The 20052-nt window shown below is 50.2% G+C and overlaps 5 protein-coding genes across 5 annotated transcripts; 2 read left to right on the top strand and 3 right to left on the bottom strand.

Moving 5' to 3' along the window:
• Window positions 1-121: 121 nt before the first annotated feature.
• On the bottom strand, window positions 122-3671 carry HRD3 (ERAD-associated protein; the record flags this gene model as incomplete). The annotated part of the gene is made up of 12 exons (XM_036777467.1): window positions 122-466; window positions 518-729; window positions 784-949; window positions 1001-1277; window positions 1330-1675; window positions 1725-2235; window positions 2290-2492; window positions 2547-2844; window positions 2894-3255; window positions 3319-3346; window positions 3423-3503; window positions 3552-3671. The coding sequence occupies 12 exons, from the start codon at window positions 3669-3671 to the stop codon at window positions 122-124; spliced, it is 2949 nt and encodes a 982-aa protein (XP_036631087.1).
• A 247-nt stretch (window positions 3672-3918) lies between these two features.
• On the bottom strand, window positions 3919-5748 carry PC9H_007943 (uncharacterized protein; the record flags this gene model as incomplete). Its single annotated transcript, XM_036777466.1, has 12 exons — window positions 3919-4392; window positions 4445-4486; window positions 4548-4594; window positions 4645-4717; window positions 4767-4909; window positions 4959-5011; window positions 5067-5134; window positions 5185-5256; window positions 5315-5349; window positions 5412-5493; window positions 5567-5605; window positions 5662-5748. 12 exons carry the CDS (start codon window positions 5746-5748, stop codon window positions 3919-3921), a joined length of 1215 nt encoding a protein of 404 aa, XP_036631086.1.
• A 4030-nt stretch (window positions 5749-9778) lies between these two features.
• On the top strand, window positions 9779-12361 carry PC9H_007942 (uncharacterized protein; the record flags this gene model as incomplete). The annotated part of the gene is made up of 7 exons (XM_036777465.1): window positions 9779-9966; window positions 10018-10217; window positions 10277-10567; window positions 10638-11186; window positions 11244-11571; window positions 11629-12259; window positions 12314-12361. The coding sequence occupies 7 exons, from the start codon at window positions 9779-9781 to the stop codon at window positions 12359-12361; spliced, it is 2235 nt and encodes a 744-aa protein (XP_036631085.1).
• A 240-nt stretch (window positions 12362-12601) lies between these two features.
• PC9H_007941 (uncharacterized protein) lies at window positions 12602-14280 on the top strand (the record flags this gene model as incomplete). The annotated part of the gene is made up of 7 exons (XM_036777464.1): window positions 12602-12761; window positions 12830-12926; window positions 13001-13441; window positions 13496-13595; window positions 13647-13888; window positions 13949-14045; window positions 14101-14280. 7 exons carry the CDS (start codon window positions 12602-12604, stop codon window positions 14278-14280), a joined length of 1317 nt encoding a protein of 438 aa, XP_036631084.1.
• Window positions 14281-14413: 133 nt separating this feature from the next.
• Window positions 14414-18609, bottom strand: CPA2 (carbamoyl-phosphate synthase (glutamine-hydrolyzing) cpa2; the record flags this gene model as incomplete). The annotated part of the gene is made up of 10 exons (XM_036777463.1): window positions 14414-14582; window positions 14635-15013; window positions 15069-15691; window positions 15746-15941; window positions 15993-16542; window positions 16593-17049; window positions 17101-17327; window positions 17381-17640; window positions 17690-18216; window positions 18560-18609. The coding sequence occupies 10 exons, from the start codon at window positions 18607-18609 to the stop codon at window positions 14414-14416; spliced, it is 3438 nt and encodes a 1145-aa protein (XP_036631083.1).
• Between the last annotated feature and the right edge of the window lie 1443 nt (window positions 18610-20052).

Raw genomic sequence — 20052 nt, 5'->3', positions numbered from 1 at the left:
TGACACGCAGACTCGAAGAAGTCAGGACGTCCAGTCCCATTCCGGTGCTCACACAATTCCAAAAAGCATGCAGCATTACATATATCAGATAGCAAAAACATTGAAACCCATAAGTCTAATTTTAGCGGGCGATAGCCCATTCGTCGCGCGCAGGATCCCCCAGCGGGGGGAACAGTCCATTGCCTCTTGGAGGTGCCGCTGGGCCTCCATTAGGTGGGTGGCCCTGCTGTTGTGGTTGCTGTTGTGGTTGCTGCTGCTGGGGCTGGGGCTGCTGTTCTCGTCTCATCTGGTCCATCAACCGAGTGCGGACGTAGAGAAGCACAGACACAGTCAAGCAGAGGAGAACAAGGAGCACTGTCTCTCCTAGCTCATCATCGTCATCACCCCGACGAACTCCGCCATCATAATAGTCGTCTGGCCCGAATTCACCGTCTCTATCCCTGTCGTTGCGACGCTCTCTGGCCCACTAGCAAGGAATGAGGACAAGGACAGGCAAAAACTGATGCCAAGTACTAACCTGGATTGGATCATCTTCTTCGCCTTGTCGCCCACTGTGTCGTCTCCGACGAGAAAACTCTTCTCGGGCCTTGCCAAGATACCAGGGACCATCATCTTCCTCTATGCGCTCATCTGGAACGCCCTCGACTGAAGACTGGTCGGAACCTCTTTGTCTTCCTCCATCTGGAAGTTCGCGACCTTCACCACTCCCCGACACAGGGGAACCAACAACTGGTTTCAGTACTCATCAGCAAGACGCTCTAACAGATCATAAATAGCACTGACCTTCCTCTTCCTCTAGACTCCAGATGTTAAGTCCGCCTTTGCCTCCCATAAGCGTATGCCATATGCTCTTTATGTACAATTTGCCCAACGACAAGAAAACTGGTAGGTACGCTTCCGGATTCGCGTCGAGTGCGAGGTCATAATGGCGCTTAGCTAAATGGAAATCCTTTACTCTAGGTCAGAGATGATTGGTGAGATAATGGAGAGTAAACCGTACCTGAACGACGCCCACACCGTTCTCGTACATCCAGCCCAGGTTCCACATGGCCAATGCGCTTAGTTGCGTGTCGGCGGCGGATTGATAGTATTCGGCCGCCTTCTTAAGTCGTGATGGTTCGTCTTCACTGACACCCAAGCCATGGTAGTAGTAATCTCCGACCTTGACCAGGGCATCAATATTCCGTTGTCCTGCGGACCGGATCCATTGTGTCAGGGCAAGCTTAGCGGTTTCGTTAGAGGGAGTGAAAGGGGAGAAGCGGGTCAATCTCAGCAAGCTTCGATCTGTGCATTATGTGAGCAACGGGTGTATGAGCAACGGCAATAAACAAACCTTGGTCCAGCACGTAGGCAAGGTTGTTTTGAGCGACCTCTGAGCCTCGTTCTGCTGCTATCCACCACTTCAAGATGGCGATCTCTTTGTCCTTATCTGTGCCAGCCAGCCAACTAAGCTCTGCCTCTCTGGATGGGTCGTCGTCCCACACCCCACGTTCTGCCACAAGCTTGTAGAAAGAAACGGCCATGGCGCACGAGCTCGACTTGATGTGCGGTGGCGCGGTCTTCGCCCGTACTTGTGACGCTTGAATCTCTCCGATGTAATAATAAGCCTCGAAAGGGGACCCATTTCGCATGGCGGCTTCAAGATACTTGGAAGCAATTTGGTATTCACCTCGACCTAGGGGGAGTCAGATCAAACGTAACTCGAGCCAGGTATTTGAACTCACGATAGTGATGTTTTCCGAGGTTAACTTGGGCTTCCGCGAGGTCTTGCCCTGCAGCGGCCACGAAATGAAGTATTGCCTTTTTCGTGTCTGCTTTACCCCCGACTAGTCCATCTCGGTATATGATCCCGAGCCCATTATGGCACTCCTTATCACCGTACTCCGCCCCGCGTTCGAACCACATCTTGGCCATCGCGGGATCAGCTTTGACACCCTCTCCTCGAAGATACATTCGGCCTAGATAGGCAGCACTCGCGGAGGCGTATCCGACACCCTCGCGACCATCTTCCTTGACAGGCGCCGGAACGTATTGAGCTGGGTTCGGAGGATCCCTTGGCCAGATCAGTCGGGCGATTCGAAGGAAGTAGTGTCGAGCTCGCGTATAGTCTCGTGGAATAGCGCCTACGCCCTCACTCCCAGACGCGATACCTCCGGGACTGGCGTAGATACTTCCCTGATAGAAAATACGCCCCAAGCGATAGGCAAAGTCCGTCTCACCACGATCTGCGTTGAACTGCCGCGTGTCAGCGATGAGAGTCTGGTATAACGTTTCGCACATGAGACTAACCAAATAGTATTCTAGGACATCTTCCCATGTTTCTCCAGCTGCTCGGGCAGCGCCCGCCTTGATGGAAGGGCGGACAGCATTTATTCCGGTTGACGCAACGCTGGCACCTGGGCCATACACACCTCCTTCAAGGTCTGACAGACGCGTGACAGTGTGGGTAAGCGTCCTTCCGCCCGGGGGTCCAGATAGGAATTTCGCCATGGCTTAATGTGTGTAATTAGTGAGGCGTCACATAGAAAGAGTAGTATCGCACATACAATGTTCAGCCGCTTGTTCGTACCATTCCATAGCCCGATTACAGTCCTCAAGCGCCCCAATACCACTCCAGTAACGATATCCCAGCGCCATCTGTGCTCCTTTGTGTCCGCCACTAGCAGCGAATGTATAGTAGAGTAACGCCTTCGCCTGATCTTCCGGCACTACGCCATGATATCCAGTAGAATGGAAGAAACCTAGGATGGCCTGTGATGACGCATTCCCGGTAGCAGAAGCGTGTGCAGAGTATGATTCGTACGCCTGCTTAGGATCAGCGTCAAAGTATGGACTTGGAGGAAACTACTTTAGATGAGTAAGACCGTCATAAACAGTGGGTAGGCACACGCACCATGTATAGCTGAGCTAATGTATAGAGTGCATCCGTGTTTCCCAGTTCAGCCGAATGTTGTAGTAGGTCGATGACCTTGATGGCTTTCCCTCGTAAGTCTTCATCCTTTCGTTTAGAACCCAAACCGAGGCCCTCTTTAGCAAATCCTGATGTCAAGCCAGTTATCCATGACTGCTGGTGCAACTTCACCAATATTCGAAAAGCGCTTCCGAGTGGCCCTTGTCCCTGTAAATTGGGTAGAAAGTATGAGAGGATGGAATTAGCGTGCGGGTTTGAGGCAAAGGAGGGGTCCTGGGTATGCAGTGGTGGTTGGGCCGTCAGTATCGTCAACGTCGATAGTGCTTGCTTGTAAGCTCTGGTCGCTGTCAGTGAAGCCTATTTAGTCCAGGTGTTCATATACAGCTTCGGGAACTTTTCAGGCTTACCCTCGGCTGCTTGGTCGTTTTCAGATGGCTGTAGAGTATTCGAGTAAATAGAGATATTCTGAAACAGAGAAACAAAGCTCTCTCTGAATGGGGGTTAAACGTACAGGTGGTGTTGAAGTTGTCTGTTCGACATTGAGCGGCCTCTGTTCTGGTGTCGTATCCACAGGTATCGTCGTTGCACTTGGCTTGGCTAGTTTCAGCAACGAGCAGAGTCAAAACAGGAAGGTACGTACTTCTGGCACCTCCACTACGGCGTTATGAGCTGTGTCTTGTGCGGAGGCCGACAACGCGGCAAATGCAACGAGACCAAAGGCCAGCCATGCTGCTTTGCGTGGGCAGCGTCGATTCAACATATTGCTGAATGTCACGTCAAGGTCGAGGAAGGCCGAATTAATCGTGCATGGAAATAGGTTCTCAGATGTTCGCCCGCCAATTGAAACGTTGATTCCACGTCATTAGAGATCTTATCTTATCTCGGTCTCTAAAGTCGACGGAAGTAATCTAATCAATTTCGACCTTGAAACCAAAATCAAACCGAGGGAGCAAAGTGTTAGAACTGACACATATCAAAGGTAAATAAAGTAGGGTATGAACTGAGGATCACTTCTTGCCACGAGGTTTCTTCCGACGCTCGTCTAGGTCCTCATCATCGTCAGAAAATGATTTGCGTCTCTTCACCACGGTGCTCTTCTTCCCCTTCGCTTTTGCCTTTGGTGCTTCTTCCTCATCCATATCATCATCGGAGGCAAAGTCGTCATCAACAACCTTTTTCTTCATAAGTTTAGGCGCAGGTTTTGCAGCAATCTTCTTGTCGGCTACTGCTTTCGGTTTCTCTCCAACCTTCGAGTCTGCCTTTGTGTTCTCAGCCTGCTCATCGGCGTCATTGTCAGACGCAAAAGGATCGTCAGCGACCTTTTTCTTCAGCTTAGGTCCCGGCTTTGCAGTAGCTTTCTTGGTTGACGAGCCTCCTATGTGTGTTTTCTCCTCGTCCCCCGACGCGCCTTTCTGTTCCTTGTCCTCCGTGGCCTTCGGTTTCGCAGTGGAAAGTTCGGCGAAGAAGGCCTCCTTCAATTCCTTTGAAGTGGGTAATCAGCAAAGGATTGAAAATGGCGCCTGGGAACCATACCTTAATCTCGGCATCCTTCATGAGACTCGTATTCTTCCATATCTGAATAGAGGGGGGGGGAGCAAACCTAGTCAGCGAGCGTCAATAGGAAGAAAGGCAATACAGCACTTGCCGTAGATGGTATCCCACTAGGATGTTTGCTATCAATGCCTATATATGTATTCAGATCAATCACCGTAAATGCAAAACTGTACCCTAACCTAAGGATGTGTACATATCAGACTTGACGCCGGACAAGTTCAACCCATGGTTTCGGAGGAGAACTCGCATAACCTAAGAATTTTAGGACATGCCTATTGAAGCTAGATACCACAACACCTACCTTCGTTGCAGCATCCTTGTCATACACATCTGGCATGTAGACGCAGATGACATGCTGGTAGTTAGGATTCTCTTCTTGAGGAGATGTGGCCACTTTGGCTTGGAACGCTGAGGTTTCGGCCAACGGTCCAGAAACTAGGGAAGCTATTACAATCGTCAGCAATTTGCTAGTAAAAGGGACACTGGTACAAACTGGCAATTCCCTTCCAAATCACATCTACCTTGTCAGCGGCAGCAAAAACAAGCCTGAGAAAGCGGGTAGCATGATGCGAAGGTATCGTTGAAAGGGATAGACAGCTACCATTTGCCACAAACATATTTATGTTTGAGGGATATCTCCTTGAGCTTTTCCGTAGCAGTGGCTTGGACCTAGCATCCTGTGAAGCATTCGTCATTGCCTATCCAATTTATTGGTCTACCTGTTCGCGCAATTCCTTTTTACTCTTGGCACCAGTTTTCTTATTCGATCGTACTGGAATCGACGGATCGTTCTACAACAGCAATTCATCAGCATCAGGTCCATCTTTATGAACGGTCCGGAACCCGTACCTTGATCTCTTCTACACGCGCAGTGACCTCGTTCACTACCATGCTCCGATGATGAGAAACATTACCATCTAGTACTGCTGCATCAGAAGACACGTACAGTACTGTGCGCCCTCTTCGCATGCTGCGTTTTGTGCTTCCGCATCAAAATCACGTCCCTTGCTACCATTAACCCAGATCCACTATGCACAACATAGGAGGCAATACGCCCATGAGAACCGTGTTGAAGGTGTTGGCATAAGGAGGTTCTCGCACCGGTTTCGTTCCATCATTCTGCACCATAGACGGCCTATACTGCGCTCCACATATCAGTCTTCAACCTTGGAAGGACCGTCCTTAACGGCACCAACCTTGTTCAGGAACTCGTCTAGTGTGAACTCATGTTTTGACGACCAGGAATATTTGTTCAAGAGGTCGATCAAGTCTTCTGCAGCCATGATTTCGGATTCTGTATGTGAGTGATTTGGCCTGAGGTGAGAGTGAGGGGGTCCCAAGGTAATAAGACACAGTATTGAGTCAGTGGCCGTGCGACGCGTCGCGCTTAATCGCGGAGTGGAGACGCGTTGTTTATGCATATTGTTGGACCACACAAAATTCCCCTTTTCCGATGGACTCTGATGTAGTATCACCTCAGCTGAGCCAAGCGTGCTTGAGAAAGCAGTAAGTCGTCCAGCAAAACCAATGGTAGTATCAGAGCATCTAGGGCCGAATTGGCATGAAAACTCGCCATCACCGTTGTGCTGTATGCTGTTGATAAGATACCATCTTGAGATGAGCGCCTGACATACTGATAATTACGGCAAGTCAAAAATGCCGACAATGCTAGTGATGAGCAACCCGTTGAAGCCCGTTCATCACTGCGTAGTGTTTCACTCAGATTACTGTACGAGTCATTTGCGGTTTTCGGTACGATTCCGGGGGCGTCCCACCGCGCGACCAAGCACTTACTTTGTTCAAAATACCTCATCCGGGATGTGTATCACCGCGAGCGTCGTTTCCCGGTCCCGAAAACGAGATATACCTTATTTTGGATGATCCTGGATACCCCGAGTGAAGTCGTGCATTTGAAGGTTCAATGTGTAATACAATGTCGGCGCATGGACGAGCCAGAGTCGAGAACTCAGATGTGAGATAGAACCCTCAAGTCTTGGCGGCATCGGATATTCTACTACCGCGGCAAAGACAAAGGCGCGCGCGTTGAAAGAAATGGAAGTGGGTGGCTTATAGTCTAATCGACGTGCATTTGGACGAGACCGAGGTCGACAAGCGCTGAGGGGTACATAGAGCATAGAGCACGCTCTGATCGCGCCTTCGTTGAGAGGGATGTTACGCGGTCAGGAAGATGGAGGGATGCGGGAGAAGCTATCGCAGTATATCGAGAAAGCTGTTAATACACTCAAGATATATTAATACACACAATCTAAGCGAGTAATCTCGTATCTCGCAATCAGGGGTGGGTTGTGGCATCGTGCTGCCATTTTCTGCGCGTTTCGAGGTGCGGCGTTCACAGCCTCTGGGCGGGCTGGGATAGATGTGACTGTTATGCTTTATGCTGGGGCTCCCTGATCTGGTAACCGCTCGATAGCATATCTTCTCCGGACAATGTACATCAACGGCACGCCGGGCACCTGTCGGATCCGCCGGCGGAGCTCTCGATCGCACGTAGCGACAATGTAGCATTTATGCGCGGTCACACGTTGCACGAGACAGTCATCTGCATACGTCCCCGTATGCGTGCATTTTAGGCGTTCAAATCGAGGATCGCGGGCGATCCTAATGTTGATTTTCGTAAGAATGTATTTTCGACATGGAATGGAGAAGCGAATGAAACCCCACCTCAACGCAACGCGATATCTATGACCCAGCTTTTCCAACTCGGCCATCACACAGTCGGTTACGCATGGGATACCTGGATGTACGCGGTTCAGTATGCTGACGACCCACGTAGCAAGTAGCAACGGCCAGGAATGATCCGCGAGGGTGATGAACTGTAACGAATAACTTACATTTCGCGTACAAGCAGTCCATCATACCACCCATAAGCTCAAGCTTATTTTGCAGGCTGAAATTAATGAAATTGGTATCAATCAATACGCGATACGGTGGAGCAAGCGCAGTGTTGTGTGCTAGGAACATCGATGAGGCGACCTGGGGCCTGAATTATCATTCCGCGTTAGCTGAGTACCCTGGCGACAAAAATGGTACGCACACTCGACGCACGGCCTTCTCCTTTTCAGCCTCCTCTTTTTGTTTTTGCTTCAATTGGTTCTCCTTCCTGCACAACAATCATCAGAATCAAACAAATCAGAAGCTGGCGGTGGTGTGCTGACAGCCGTATATCATTGGGATTGAGGAGCCGCTTCACAGCGGCGAACTTGCGTGTCTTCTTTGCCTTGCCCTAGCCACCACAAGTACACGGTGGACATGATGGGATCTTGGATGAGCACGGTTTATGCCACGCCGATGGGAAAGACCATACCATCAGTACCTAGCGAAGGAGCGACGACGATGCACAGGCTTTCGAGATGGTGCACACTGCAAGTGACTGCACAGAACGGAGTGGATGTGGGAAAATAACGCCGGCATCGGCCTCGGGAGGCCTGTGAATTTGATTCGGGCAGTGGGCGTCTCACGTCTACTTCCAATGATATTTACTTCATCCAGCATGATCATCGAGAGTGGTCTTTGATTCAAAACATTGCATCGCAAACGCCGCCTGTCAGTTTGAAGCTTCATCCTCGATGTATCGCAATTGCCAATTATTGACCCACTCTTGACAGAACGAAAATCCCGATTTACCATTACATTCGCGCTTATGTGAATTCGGCACGCCAACTCTCCGCAGGCCGTAGGACTCCACGGACCGGAAGACTACACTACTGAAGGAGTTTCGGGTCTAGTTGCAGAAATTTCCTTGAGACACTGATGTAGAGACGGGAAGAAATTTGCGCAGGGCCATTGGTGAAGCTTATCAAGCCACCTTATCACCCGATTGGAAACAGGTACTTGCAGGAGGTGTTCCTCTAGCTTCTGCCGCATCCAATCCCACTGTCGCGCTTTAACCGATCATGAGGGACCCAGCATCTTGGACAACTCTAGGCAGTGACACGCAAGAATGACACTCGCGGGTTCTCACCTTCTGGTCTCACTTATGCCTTTGAAGGTGGGAGTGTCCACCATCAAAGCCTTGCACTGTGCCATGATATGGACACGCAGCCGAATTTCTCATCATCAAGAACCAAGACGATGCAACTTACATCGATAACTGGTAGTTGCGACATTCCACCTGCGTTGCATCAGGATCATCAAAGCTGCCACACAGATACTTCTCTTGATCTATTCAGTCGCGTTCGTGCACATCTTCTTCCTCAGACAGAAAAATGACCGGGATGCTAGGTGGGTGGCATTCCGTTCTTCCGGAATGATCTCCTACCTGATAAGATAATTAGCAAAGCTCCCTACACTATCCTCTCGGCTGGTGTTACCCGCTTGTACGCTTGAAAGTGGCCGTAAGCACTTCCGAGCATGTCGACATGAAAAGCCTCGTTGCACGACATGTGCTTGTCCCGTACCAGTCGGATCGTAGTGGTGGCGGTTCAGGTTCTAGAGGATCTTTATTGGAGCCTTCGGAAATTTTATGGTACGCTATATGTTTCGACTTCAGGTCGCTGGTGGGGAATTTGATTTTGAGGCGCACTCGTACACACTCACGCTCATTTCTGTTTGTTCGGAATAGTTGCCTTATGAGCTTGATCTATTTCACCGTTGAGACCTTCGTTCGAGCGGCCTGGAATGCATGGTCCCACCTTCGGTACGATGACAACACTAATTTACAGTCATATCTACTCCCATCTATCAAGGTTCTCTTCTGTGAGTCGAAGTTTGAGGGCACCACTAGAAGCTCATTTTAAAAATATGTTTCTGCTATGCTATATTGAAGTTTCGGAGCCCTACAACCGTACACAACCCCATTGGAAAGTTAAGCAATGCCTTGTACTTTGGAAAAATGCCTCGTGCTCAGTGCGGTATCAGTTTGCTTCCGTACTTGCTTACATATGGGCTGAAACACTAAGCTGTACAGATCAAGACTTGCATGCAGTCGAGATGACTCATTTGGAGAGCTTACGATAATAATCAGTATTGGGGCGATGCTGCGAAATAGGCACAGAGCATGTGGTTGATTGAGCACAACTTTTGTTGGGGATGTCAAGCGCCGTTCACTGGAACACAGCAAGCAATGTAACCTTTGGACCGGCCGGACGGAGGTTGCGGACAGTTACGCGCGTGAGAATAAGTTTGACCTCCGGAGCGGAGATTGAAATGAACTCGATCCCCATTTTCAGGGTCCCGATACTGATCATCTCATCTTAGATTTCTCCTACACAGTATTGCCTTCTGCCTGACGTATATAATGGACTGTGGCCTCCCTTTTGGAGTCATCCACAATATCCTCCTTCCTCTGCTACCATGACAATCCTATCCGCAGACACGCTCTCTATCACCCGCCCATATTCCAACTCTCTGTCTACCCTCAAGGTCATCGCTACGCCCGTAACGGAGTCGCCTCCGTCGCCTGTAGCCTCCTCGATATCACCCAATGCCACGAATCTAGTCGAGGAATTCATCAACGCTCACAAAGAACTACAAAGTTACAAGTATGTCTGTCGCAGCCGAACCAGTCAGCTTTGACTAACGCATATATTTAGGAGTGGCCGACCCGTTGTACTTGATGGACACACGTTGTCGATAGCAGCAGTCGCTGCTGCTGCACGCTACGACGCCGGAGTCGAACTCGACGACTCTCCTCTCGTCAAGGATCGCCTGCTACAAAGTCGCCAGGTCGTAGCCGACAAGGTCGAGCAGGGCACGAGTATTTATGGCGTGACAACGGGATTCGGCGGCAGCGGTAGGGACACATATGGTTCCTCCACTTCCGACGCATATACTCAGCTTCTAATCATCTAGCCGATACGCGTACTGACCAGCCGATCCTGCTGGGGAATGCCTTGATGCAGATGCAACACAGTGGTATCTTACCTTCTTCATCGAAACCACTAGACGCACTTCCCTTGCAAGACCCATTTGGCCTCGCAATGCCCGAATCGTGGGTTCGCGGTGCTATGCTCATTCGCATGAACTCCCTCATTCGAGGACATTCGGGCGTGCGATGGGAACTCATCGAGAAGATGAATGACCTCCTTCGCGCCAACATCACACCTGTTGTTCCATTACGTGGAAGTATATCAGCATCTGGCGGTGCGTATCTACGCTTCATATTCGAACACTCATCGCTTACTGGGAATTTTGTAACGGTTTGTATTGGCAGATTTGCAACCGTTGTCTTACGTCGCGGGTGCATTGTACGGTAACCCTTCTATTCGGGTATTCGACGGAGAAAGGACTTCAGCGCTTGGCCCCCGTAAAATTGTATCTTCGGTCGAAGCCCTCGAAGCGCACAGTATCTCGCCTATATCGCTTGCGTGCAAGGAACATCTCGGCATCTTAAATGGAACCGCGTTCAGTGCATCGGTCGCTGCTCTTGCCTTGCACGATGCGGTCCACCTTACTCTGCTCACCCAAGTACTCACGGCTATGGGGGCAGAGGCCTTAGCTGGCACTCGTGGCAATTTCGATCCTTTCATTCATGCAGTCGCGAGACCACATCCTGGCCAGATCGAGACAGCCGACGTCATCTGGAACCTGCTTGAAGGTAGCAAGTTTGCAACGACGGAGGAAGAGGAGATGACAATTGACGAAGACAAGGGTCACTTACGCCAAGACCGCTATCCTCTCCGCACCTCTCCCCAGTTCATTGGTCCTCAGGTCGAAGACTTGATCGCATCATTGGCGACGATCACGTTGGAGTGCAACTCCAGTCAGTGCCCAGCATCCTGTTCGCTTGTTCATCGCTTACAACCTCATCTGATTTTAGCTACCGACAACCCATTGGTTGACGGCGAAACCGGGAAAGTTCACAACGGTGGTAATTTCCAAGCTATGGCTGTAACCAATGCGATGGAGAAGACCCGCCTCTCTCTCCACCACTTGGGCAAGCTCGTATTCTCCCAGTGCGCTGAGCTCATCAACCCAACCATGAATCGCGGACTTCCCCCTTCTTTGGCCGCGACCGATCCTTCTCTCAACTATCACGCCAAGGGGATTGATATCGCTTCAGCCGCCTATGTTGCAGAGCTAGGCTACTTAGCGAATCCGGTGTCCACGCATATACAAAGTGCGGAAATGCACAACCAGGCCATCAAGTAAGCATACTTCTTTGATTCACTCATAGCCGGTTTGTTGACATCAACTATTTATAGCTCGATGGCTTTGGTTTCCGGACGAGCAACAATCACGTCGCTGGAAGTTCTCTCGTTGTTGATATCATCTTACCTCTACGCCATCTGCCAAGCCCTGGATCTCCGTGCGCTGCAACATGAATTGTACGAAGGCCTGGATGCGATTGTGAAGGAGGAGATCATCGCCGCTTTCTCCCCTTTCCTCGACGACTACGAGATCACTCGTTTCACCGCGATCAGTTGCCATATCGTGCGCGATGCCATGGACTCAACTAGCACGATGGATGCTAAGGATCGTATGACCTCTGTCGCAGCATCGCTGACGACTCCCTTGGTCGATTTCCTGACTGGAGAGGCCTTTTCTGATGTGGTCTCTGCCGGTCAGGCTCTTACGACGATCCCAGCTTTCCGAGCACGCATCGCCGCCAGAGGTTATGAACTCCTTGACGAACTTCGCCGCGCATACCTCTCTGGTGGCGGCCGTGGCCTCGCACCTGCAAGCAGGTTCTTGAACAAGACACGCCCAGTCTATGAGTTCGTTCGTCTTACGCTCGGCATCAAGATGCATGGTGCGGAGAACTACAATGACTTCGAGAACGGTGTTGGTGTTGATGATGTTACAACCGGACAAAACGTTTCTTTGATCCATGAGGTAGGCATCGATTTCTTTCCAGTGTCTAGGCCTATTCTTACCGAAATGTCATAGGCTATTCGGGATGGCAAACTACAGCCTATCATCGTTGACTTATTCTAAAGTTCGGCATCTCCGCATATTTAAAGGACTATCATTATTCCAGCCCACAAGACTAGACCCTAGTACACAATAAGTAGTTTACTCAGACTATATTCTTTACACATACTCGTAGTAAACATATTCCTTCGTAGCCGGATTTCCACATATTATGATATTATGTACACGCGTGCTTATGTTTTGCACGTCCCCACTCTCACCACTTAACCCCGCTCCTCTTCTGTGTCAAGTTCGTTAATCTATATGATCCAGCCGGACGATAAGATCCTCATTGTTGGCGCTGGGTGCTTTGGGCTATCCACAGCATCGCATCTGCTCAACAGGGGTTTCAGTGACATAACTATCTTGGACAAGGCCGCATCGCTCCCCGCTGCAGATGCGGCAAGTTATGATCTTAACAAAAGTTGGTGGTGACGATGATATATCTGTGCTGGTGCCGCCCGCACTGATTGCTGAAATATCTGACGGTAGTTGTTCGCACGTCGTACGATGATGTGTTCTATACGAAATTAGCACAAGAAGCCATCGCCCAGTGGAAAACCGAAGAATGGGGTGATACGTATCATGAGTAAGCTACTAACTAATATGTGGGGTATGAATAGGAATAGCTTTGCTGACATGGGACCCATGAACTTTCCACAGATGCGGCGTTCTGGTGCTCGGCCACTCAGATGATAAACATTCATATTCGTCCCAGTCATATGTCAACGACATCTCCGTCGGCGCACGCGTCGCTGTCGTGGAGAACAGCACGGAGATCCGGAATAAGGGCATGTTCCCTGACGGTGTCCGGGTGGCTAGCCTGCAAAACACGGCCGGGTACCTGAACTACGATGGGGGATGGGCCAATGCGGCGCAAGGCATCGAGCTCTTGACAAGCAAGATCCGTGCTCGGGGTGGAAAGTTTGTGCCAGGTAAAGAAGTGTGTAGGCTGGTGAGGAACGCAGAAGATGGGAGGACGAGGGGGGTGGAATGCTGTGACGGGTCCGTGTTCGATGCGGATTTAGTGATCATCGCGGCTGGCGCGTGGACGGCTTCTTCCTTTCCCCAGCTGCAATTAAAGGAAAAGTGTTTGGCGACTGGGTAAGCGTGGAGCTTGTTGTTGTGTATGCCTGCATTGAAGCCACCTTGAATCAGGCAATCCGTAGCGACAATTCAACTGACCGCTGAGGAAGCTCAGGTTTACAGACGATGCCCTGTCGTGCTGAATTTCAGCACCGGCTTCTACGTCTTTCCCGTACGGTGGTTTACTCTACGATGTTCTCTCTCTGAGCTCTAGCCCCCGTAGCCGAACCAAGACAACGTCGTAAAAATGGCCTTGCATGCTGCCGGGTATACATATGTCCCTCAGCAACATGATACATCATCGCCATCCAATGACCTAGGCATCTCGACTCCACGAACCATCTCCAACGCCAATGAAAATGGCTTGCGTATCCCGAAAGTGGTGTTGGCGCAACTGCGTGCCCACCTTCGAGAAGTATACCCGGATCTTGCTGAGAAACCTTTCCTCGGGACCCGTTTGTGTTGGTGAGATCCACCGGAAGGCCCTCCATTTTCACCGAGTATGGTCACGATTTTACTTTCTAGGTACAACGATTCGCCAGACGGTGATTGGGTCATAGGTTTCCTCCCAGATGATCCAGCGGTCATGTTGGCGACTGCGGGGAGCGGGCACGCTTACAAGGTTGGTGGTCAGTATGAGAATGCATACGATGAACGCTCACACCTACGCCCACCAGTTCTTCCCCGTCATAGGGAAGCTGGTTGCTGATGCAATCGAAGGAAAGTTGGAGCCGTTGCTTGCTTCGAAGTTCGCTGTAGATCGCAGGCATTCAGATGTCGATCGATCAAGATATGGGCAGACCGTCGAAGTGCTGCATCTAGATAGTCTGTGCACGCCGGAGGACCTCCGCCCGTAGAATGCTCGCCCCTAATAGAATAATTTGGTGTGCAAAAAAGTGATAATGGCAAAATATAAAGCATCTAAACATATCAGTAAGTTACAACGGAGCATTCTCCGGGCCAATATTTATATTTTTTGGACGGCGCTGATTACGCCCGGCGCCCAACGAACTCCCTCCATGAAGCGACCTCAGGAGGGATCCTTCCTTCCGTGTATGGTCTGAGTCCTCCTTGAGGAATCTTTTTAGCGAGACTCTCAACCCAGAGTTGGGCATTTCGAGCATTGTTAAGGAGTGGTAAGCCAAAGTCAACGGCGTTTCTGTTTTCAAACTAGGTCAGTAGTTTGTAACAAGCTCTTCGAGTTAACATACCGTCGGGCGACGTAATCCTCATCGGTAAAGCTCTCTGCGCGAGTTCGCGCGAGATTGATGACGCATTGAATATCGTACTCATCAAAGACCTCGCGCAAGAGTCGCTTGTCCTTGGTAGGGAAGAATATCCGTTTGGCATATACATATGGGATATCGTTCAAGAACTCCTCGACGACGGGCGAGGAGCAATAAAGCTTGAATCCGAGGTCAATCAAAGTCTTCGAAACGGTCCTCATTTCAGGTTGCGTGATGTCACCACCAATGAGGACACCAGAGTTTGCTCGCGGAACTTTGAAACCGGTAGTGCTGAGCAATGAGGTCCAGTAGGCTTCGTGAATGTCTTTTCCAAAGCTAGCCACTTCTCCGGTGCTTGACATTTCTACCAAACAGAGAAATCAACACCACCTAGGGCTTTGTATGAATATGGTACTCACCGACGCCCAAGAAGGGGTCAGCGCCTCCTAAACGAGTCCAGGAGAACTGGGAGACCTTGACAGCAACATAATCTCTCTTCTGGTTCATGAGATCCACGGGCTCGGGTACATCCTGGCCCACAATAGCGGCCGTTGCAGCGTCAATGAAGTTATGTCCGAGAACCTTGGAAACGAAGGGGAACGACCTGGATGCACGGAGATTGCATTCGATGACTTTGAGGGGAGCCTCTTCACCCTCAACATCAGAGGGCTTCTTGATTACTTGCATGTTGAAAGGGCCAGAGATTTCAAAAGCAGCCGCGACCTTTTCGGCGATAGTCTTCAGTCGCTGCATATCGGTTTCCGTGAGAGAGAATGGAGGCAGAACCAGTGTGGCGTCACCAGAGTGTACACCTGCATTTTCGACGTGTTCGGATACCGCATGGACAAGGAGCTTGCCCCGATAAGCAACAGCATCGACGTCGATCTCTTGCGCGTTGTCAATAAATTTGGTGATGACAACGGGGTGAAGAGGAGAAACGTCGGCGGCGGCCGAGAGCCTATACTCCAGCGCGGCTTCCTCGCGAACAACATTCATTGCAGCGCCGGAGAGTACATATGACGGCCGAATAAGGACGGGATATCTACGCCACGAGATTTCAGTATGGTTAACACGAAGTTGGAATAACGACACTTACCCAACGCGATTGGCGAAGGACTTCGCAGCCTCGAGGCTTGTTACCTCGGTCCATTCGGGCTGGTCAACACCGATGCTGTCAAGGATGCCAGAGAATTTGTGACGGTCTTCAGCACTGTCAATCTTATGAGGATCGGTACCCAGAACGTTGACACCGGTGTCTTTCAATCTCAAAGCGATGTTTTGTGGTAGTTGTCCTATTAGAAAAATGAGGCAAATACAGCGTCCCATAAAACAATGGAACCTACCTCCCATGCTAACAATAACACCTTGAGCTTGTTCGAGTTCGTAGATGTCCATGACCCTCTCGTAGCCTAGTTCCTCGAAATAGAGTCTGTCGGCCTCATCGAAGTCGGTGGATACGGTCTCGGGGTTGTAGTTAATCATGATGGTGCGCTTGCCCATATCCCGAAGTTTCCTTGCACATGTTACGGCGCACCAATCGAACTCGACACTGCTGCCGATGCGGTAAACGCCAGAACCAAGAACCATAGTACCGTGCTCGTCGAAGGTGACATCGTGTTCGGATGCATTGTACGTAGTGTAAAGGTAATTAGTGTGAGCAGGATATTCAGCAGCAAGAGTATCGATCCGTTTGACGAAGGGCGTTATGCTCAGAGACTTGCGGGCTGCTCGTACAGCATCCTCGGTTGACTGGATTAGGTCCGCAATTTGTCCATCAGAGAAGCCCATTCGTTTCGCACGTTGCATGAGCTCGTGATCGATCCTTTCCAAAGAACCAGCGGCCTTGAGAGCATGATGTGTCTGCACGATGTTGTCGACTTTGTACAAGAACCACTAGAACCCGATCAGCAAGAAGATCCGTGCACGAACCAATAAGGAATTACCTTGTCAATCTTGGTAAGGTCATGAAGCTGGTCAACTGAGTAATTCTTGTTGTACATGGCGTAAGCGATGGCGAATAACCTCATATCCGTTGGCCTGCTGAGGGCCTTGTCCAAGTCCTCGGGTTCCACGTAGGCTTCAAAACCTTTCCATCTCGGGTCCACTTGACGGATGGCCTTTTGCAGACTTTCTTCGAATGTACGACCGATTGCCATAACTTCGCCGACGCTCTTCATAGCGGAGCCAACTTCGCGATTCACCTGCGTAGAGAATTTGGCAAGGTCCCATTTGGGTATCTTCGTGACAATGTAGTCCAACGAGGGTTCAAAGCATGCCGTTGTGGTCTTCGTGACGGCGTTAGGCAATTCCGGTAGGGTGTGTCCGAGGGCGATCTTTGCAGCGGTGTAAGCCAGAGGATATCCAGTGGCTTTCGAAGCAAGCGCACTGGAGCGACTCAGACTAGGATAGAGATTGGCTATGTCTTCAGATTATTAAAATGAAGAGTCGCACCGAGCATTAACTTCGATCACGCAATACTCCTTGGCGTTGGGATTGAGGGCGTACTGAATATTACATTCACCGACGACACCAAGATGACGGATGACCTTGATAGCAGCACTTCGTAGCATGTGGTACTCTTCATCTGGTAATGTTTGTGATGGGGCCACGACAATAGAGTCACCAGTGTGTGTTCCGAGGGGATCGAAGTTTTCCATATTGCAGCAAATGATTGTGTTCTATAGTTGGTCGTTGAGTGAGATCGCGGACTGACACCACTTTGAGTACGCACATCGGCACCATCACGAACAACCTCGTATTCCAGTTCCTTCCAGCCTTTCATACTGCGCTCGATGAGTACTTGAGGGCTCAGACTTAGACTCTTGGCAGACAAGTCACGTAGCTCGTCAGGATCATTTGCAAAGCCAGAGCCGAGACCACCAAGTGTGAACGCCGAACGCAGAATGACGGGATAACCAATTACTTCGGCAGCAGCGAGAGCATCGTTGACGGAAGAGACAGCCGTGGACTGAGCGACCGGGATATCGATTTCTATTGACTACGTAAGACCATCTCGCAGCACATATAGCGCAACACTTACCTTTCAAAGCCTGAACGAAGAGATCACGGTCCTCAGAAACCTCCAGCGTTTTAATCGGTGTACCAAGGACCTGAACACCAAGCCGTTCCAAAACACCCATTTTGTCCAGTTCGATGCCGACATTGAGAGCACTTTGACCACCAAAGGTAAGTAGGATACCGTCCGGGCGTTCCTTCTCAAGTACATAGGCGACATAGTCTGCGGTGATTGGCAAGAAGTAAACCTCGGAGGCCAATTGGTGAGAAGTCTGCCATGTCGCAATGTTGGGGTTGATAAGAACTGCGTCGACCCCTTCTTCGCTAAGGGCCTTCAGCGCCTGGGAACCAGAGTAGTCGAATTCGCCAGCCTGACCAATACTAAGACCGCCACTTCCCACTACGACCACCTTCTGCACATTGGGCCTTGGGAGTTTAGGGAGAACCTTGGCCGATATTTTGCGAGCAAGCTCAGAGGGGGAGTTTAACACATGCTCGCCGTCCTTTGGGGTGTATGACCCGACCGCAGGTGCGGCAACGGCTTGCAGAGGTCTGGTTGGTGCGAAGGTATTGTATTTACATGTGCGCAGATGTCGGTGTCGCGTGAAAACCTTGAAGGGTGTTGCCCTCGTCGGGATCGAGCTCTTCAAGCGTACCAAGCTCATTTCTGAGCACTGGTCTGGGCACGGAACAAAAGCAACCTTGCTTGAGTCAGAAGAAACAAGGATGAACTTTTTATGGGGGCAATCGAATCGAACTTTGACTCCATTCGTATATAAATTTTGTATTGCCGCCGGCTAGATCATGTGATCGCATTCTGGCGCCCGGGCTCTAAGTTACTCGGCCGACGAATAGACGGACTGCTATTTCTGTTCCAAACTTCTAACTCCCGTACCGCCTCAGTCGGCTGTATGGCCATTCACTGCGAGGTATGTAGGAGCTCATATCGCTGGTTTGCTCTGAATTTCGGCCCATTCCGAATACATGAATCATGGGCTCCGAGTCAACATGAATATTCGGCTATAGTTCTGACGGTCATTGTACTGAAGGCATTGAAATGGTGAACATATAAAAGTAGCCCAGCTCTACTGTACTGTCCTGTTGAAAGGTTGATCCGCGTTGGCTGGAAGAATGAACTCGTCTACAACCCCGTCATTAATCATTATGAACGCAGAAATGTTTGTACCGTTCCAATATCCATAATGATCAGGATGGTAGAGATATTGCTTGATTGGAGAGTATTCGGAAGATCTCACGCGCATGAGCCAGGTCGTATCTGCGATAGTCGTCGCCTCGATTACTTCCGTTGTCGTGCTGCGGGGGCGAAGATGATACTCCACTCCCGTAATAGCCGAATGGGCCTTCGTCATTGTTCCCTTTGATTATCTCATAGCTGGCCTTAGGCCTTGATAGAGAAGTAAGTGTGATCATCCTGTGGGATGAATGCGACATAAGAACGTACCAAATAACCATGGTACTCCCGTATTAGCCTAATGGGCCACCACAGCGTGCTGTTCCAACGAGATTTTCCCGTCCAGGTTGCGAAAGCATCTCAGATGTTGATGCAAATAGCTACTCCCCGTATTCGCCCAAAACCAGGGTGGTCGAGCTTCAAAATTCAAATACTGTTCAATATACTTCCCAAGGGAAGTATTTGCATGATTTTCCAAAGTAGTGGCCCTCCTGTGTCTCTTTACTCGTCTCGACTGCTCTCCGTAATTCAGTCGTCCTGTGATCTATTAGGTTAGCTGCTGCTTTGGCGAAGAAATTATTGGCGGAGCACGTTATATTTCACGTTAGCGCCGCTGTGCTAAACTTTAGGAAGATGGCGCGTCACGGCAGTGTGGAACTGATGATAAAGGGGGATTGGGACGAATGTAAGACGAGGGGGTGGCGTCTGAGCGACATATGGTGGAAGGCAGAATGCCGAACATACTCTATCATACGCTTCAGTCGAACCGCCTAGTACCTATGTTGGCCGCAGGCAGAAGTCCCCAGGAGACGCCACTTGGTTCCCGTTTGTGGTCATGCTCCCTACAAGTTCGAGTCCGTACCTCCACCTGTGTACTCAAATTGCACCTGCTTATCGGGTATCTTGGTTCCACGAAGCAATCGCTGGGCGTCCCCGTCAATTATCTGGACGATAGATCAACCATCTCCAATAATCGCATCGCAAGATACATACTTTCAGAATTATGCCGTCGCGGATGTATCGAAGACAGCAAAGGGATCAAATGAACCTGTCCGCTTGACAGTGCTCGAATCAGAGTGACTTGCGCATCGGAGTAAATTTCGAAGCTGTCTCAAGCACGCCCAGCTATCGGATGACGACCGTGACGAAGTTTCGGAACAAGCACGACATGATAACATCAACGGAGGGCGCGTTGT

This window comes from Pleurotus ostreatus (genome assembly GCF_014466165.1).
Source record: "Pleurotus ostreatus strain PC9 chromosome Unknown scaffold_5, whole genome shotgun sequence".
In the NCBI taxonomy this organism is placed as follows: domain Eukaryota; kingdom Fungi; phylum Basidiomycota; class Agaricomycetes; order Agaricales; family Pleurotaceae; genus Pleurotus; species Pleurotus ostreatus.
The sequence above is the reverse complement of the archived record's forward strand: the minus strand, read 5'-3'. Positions and strand labels throughout refer to the sequence as shown.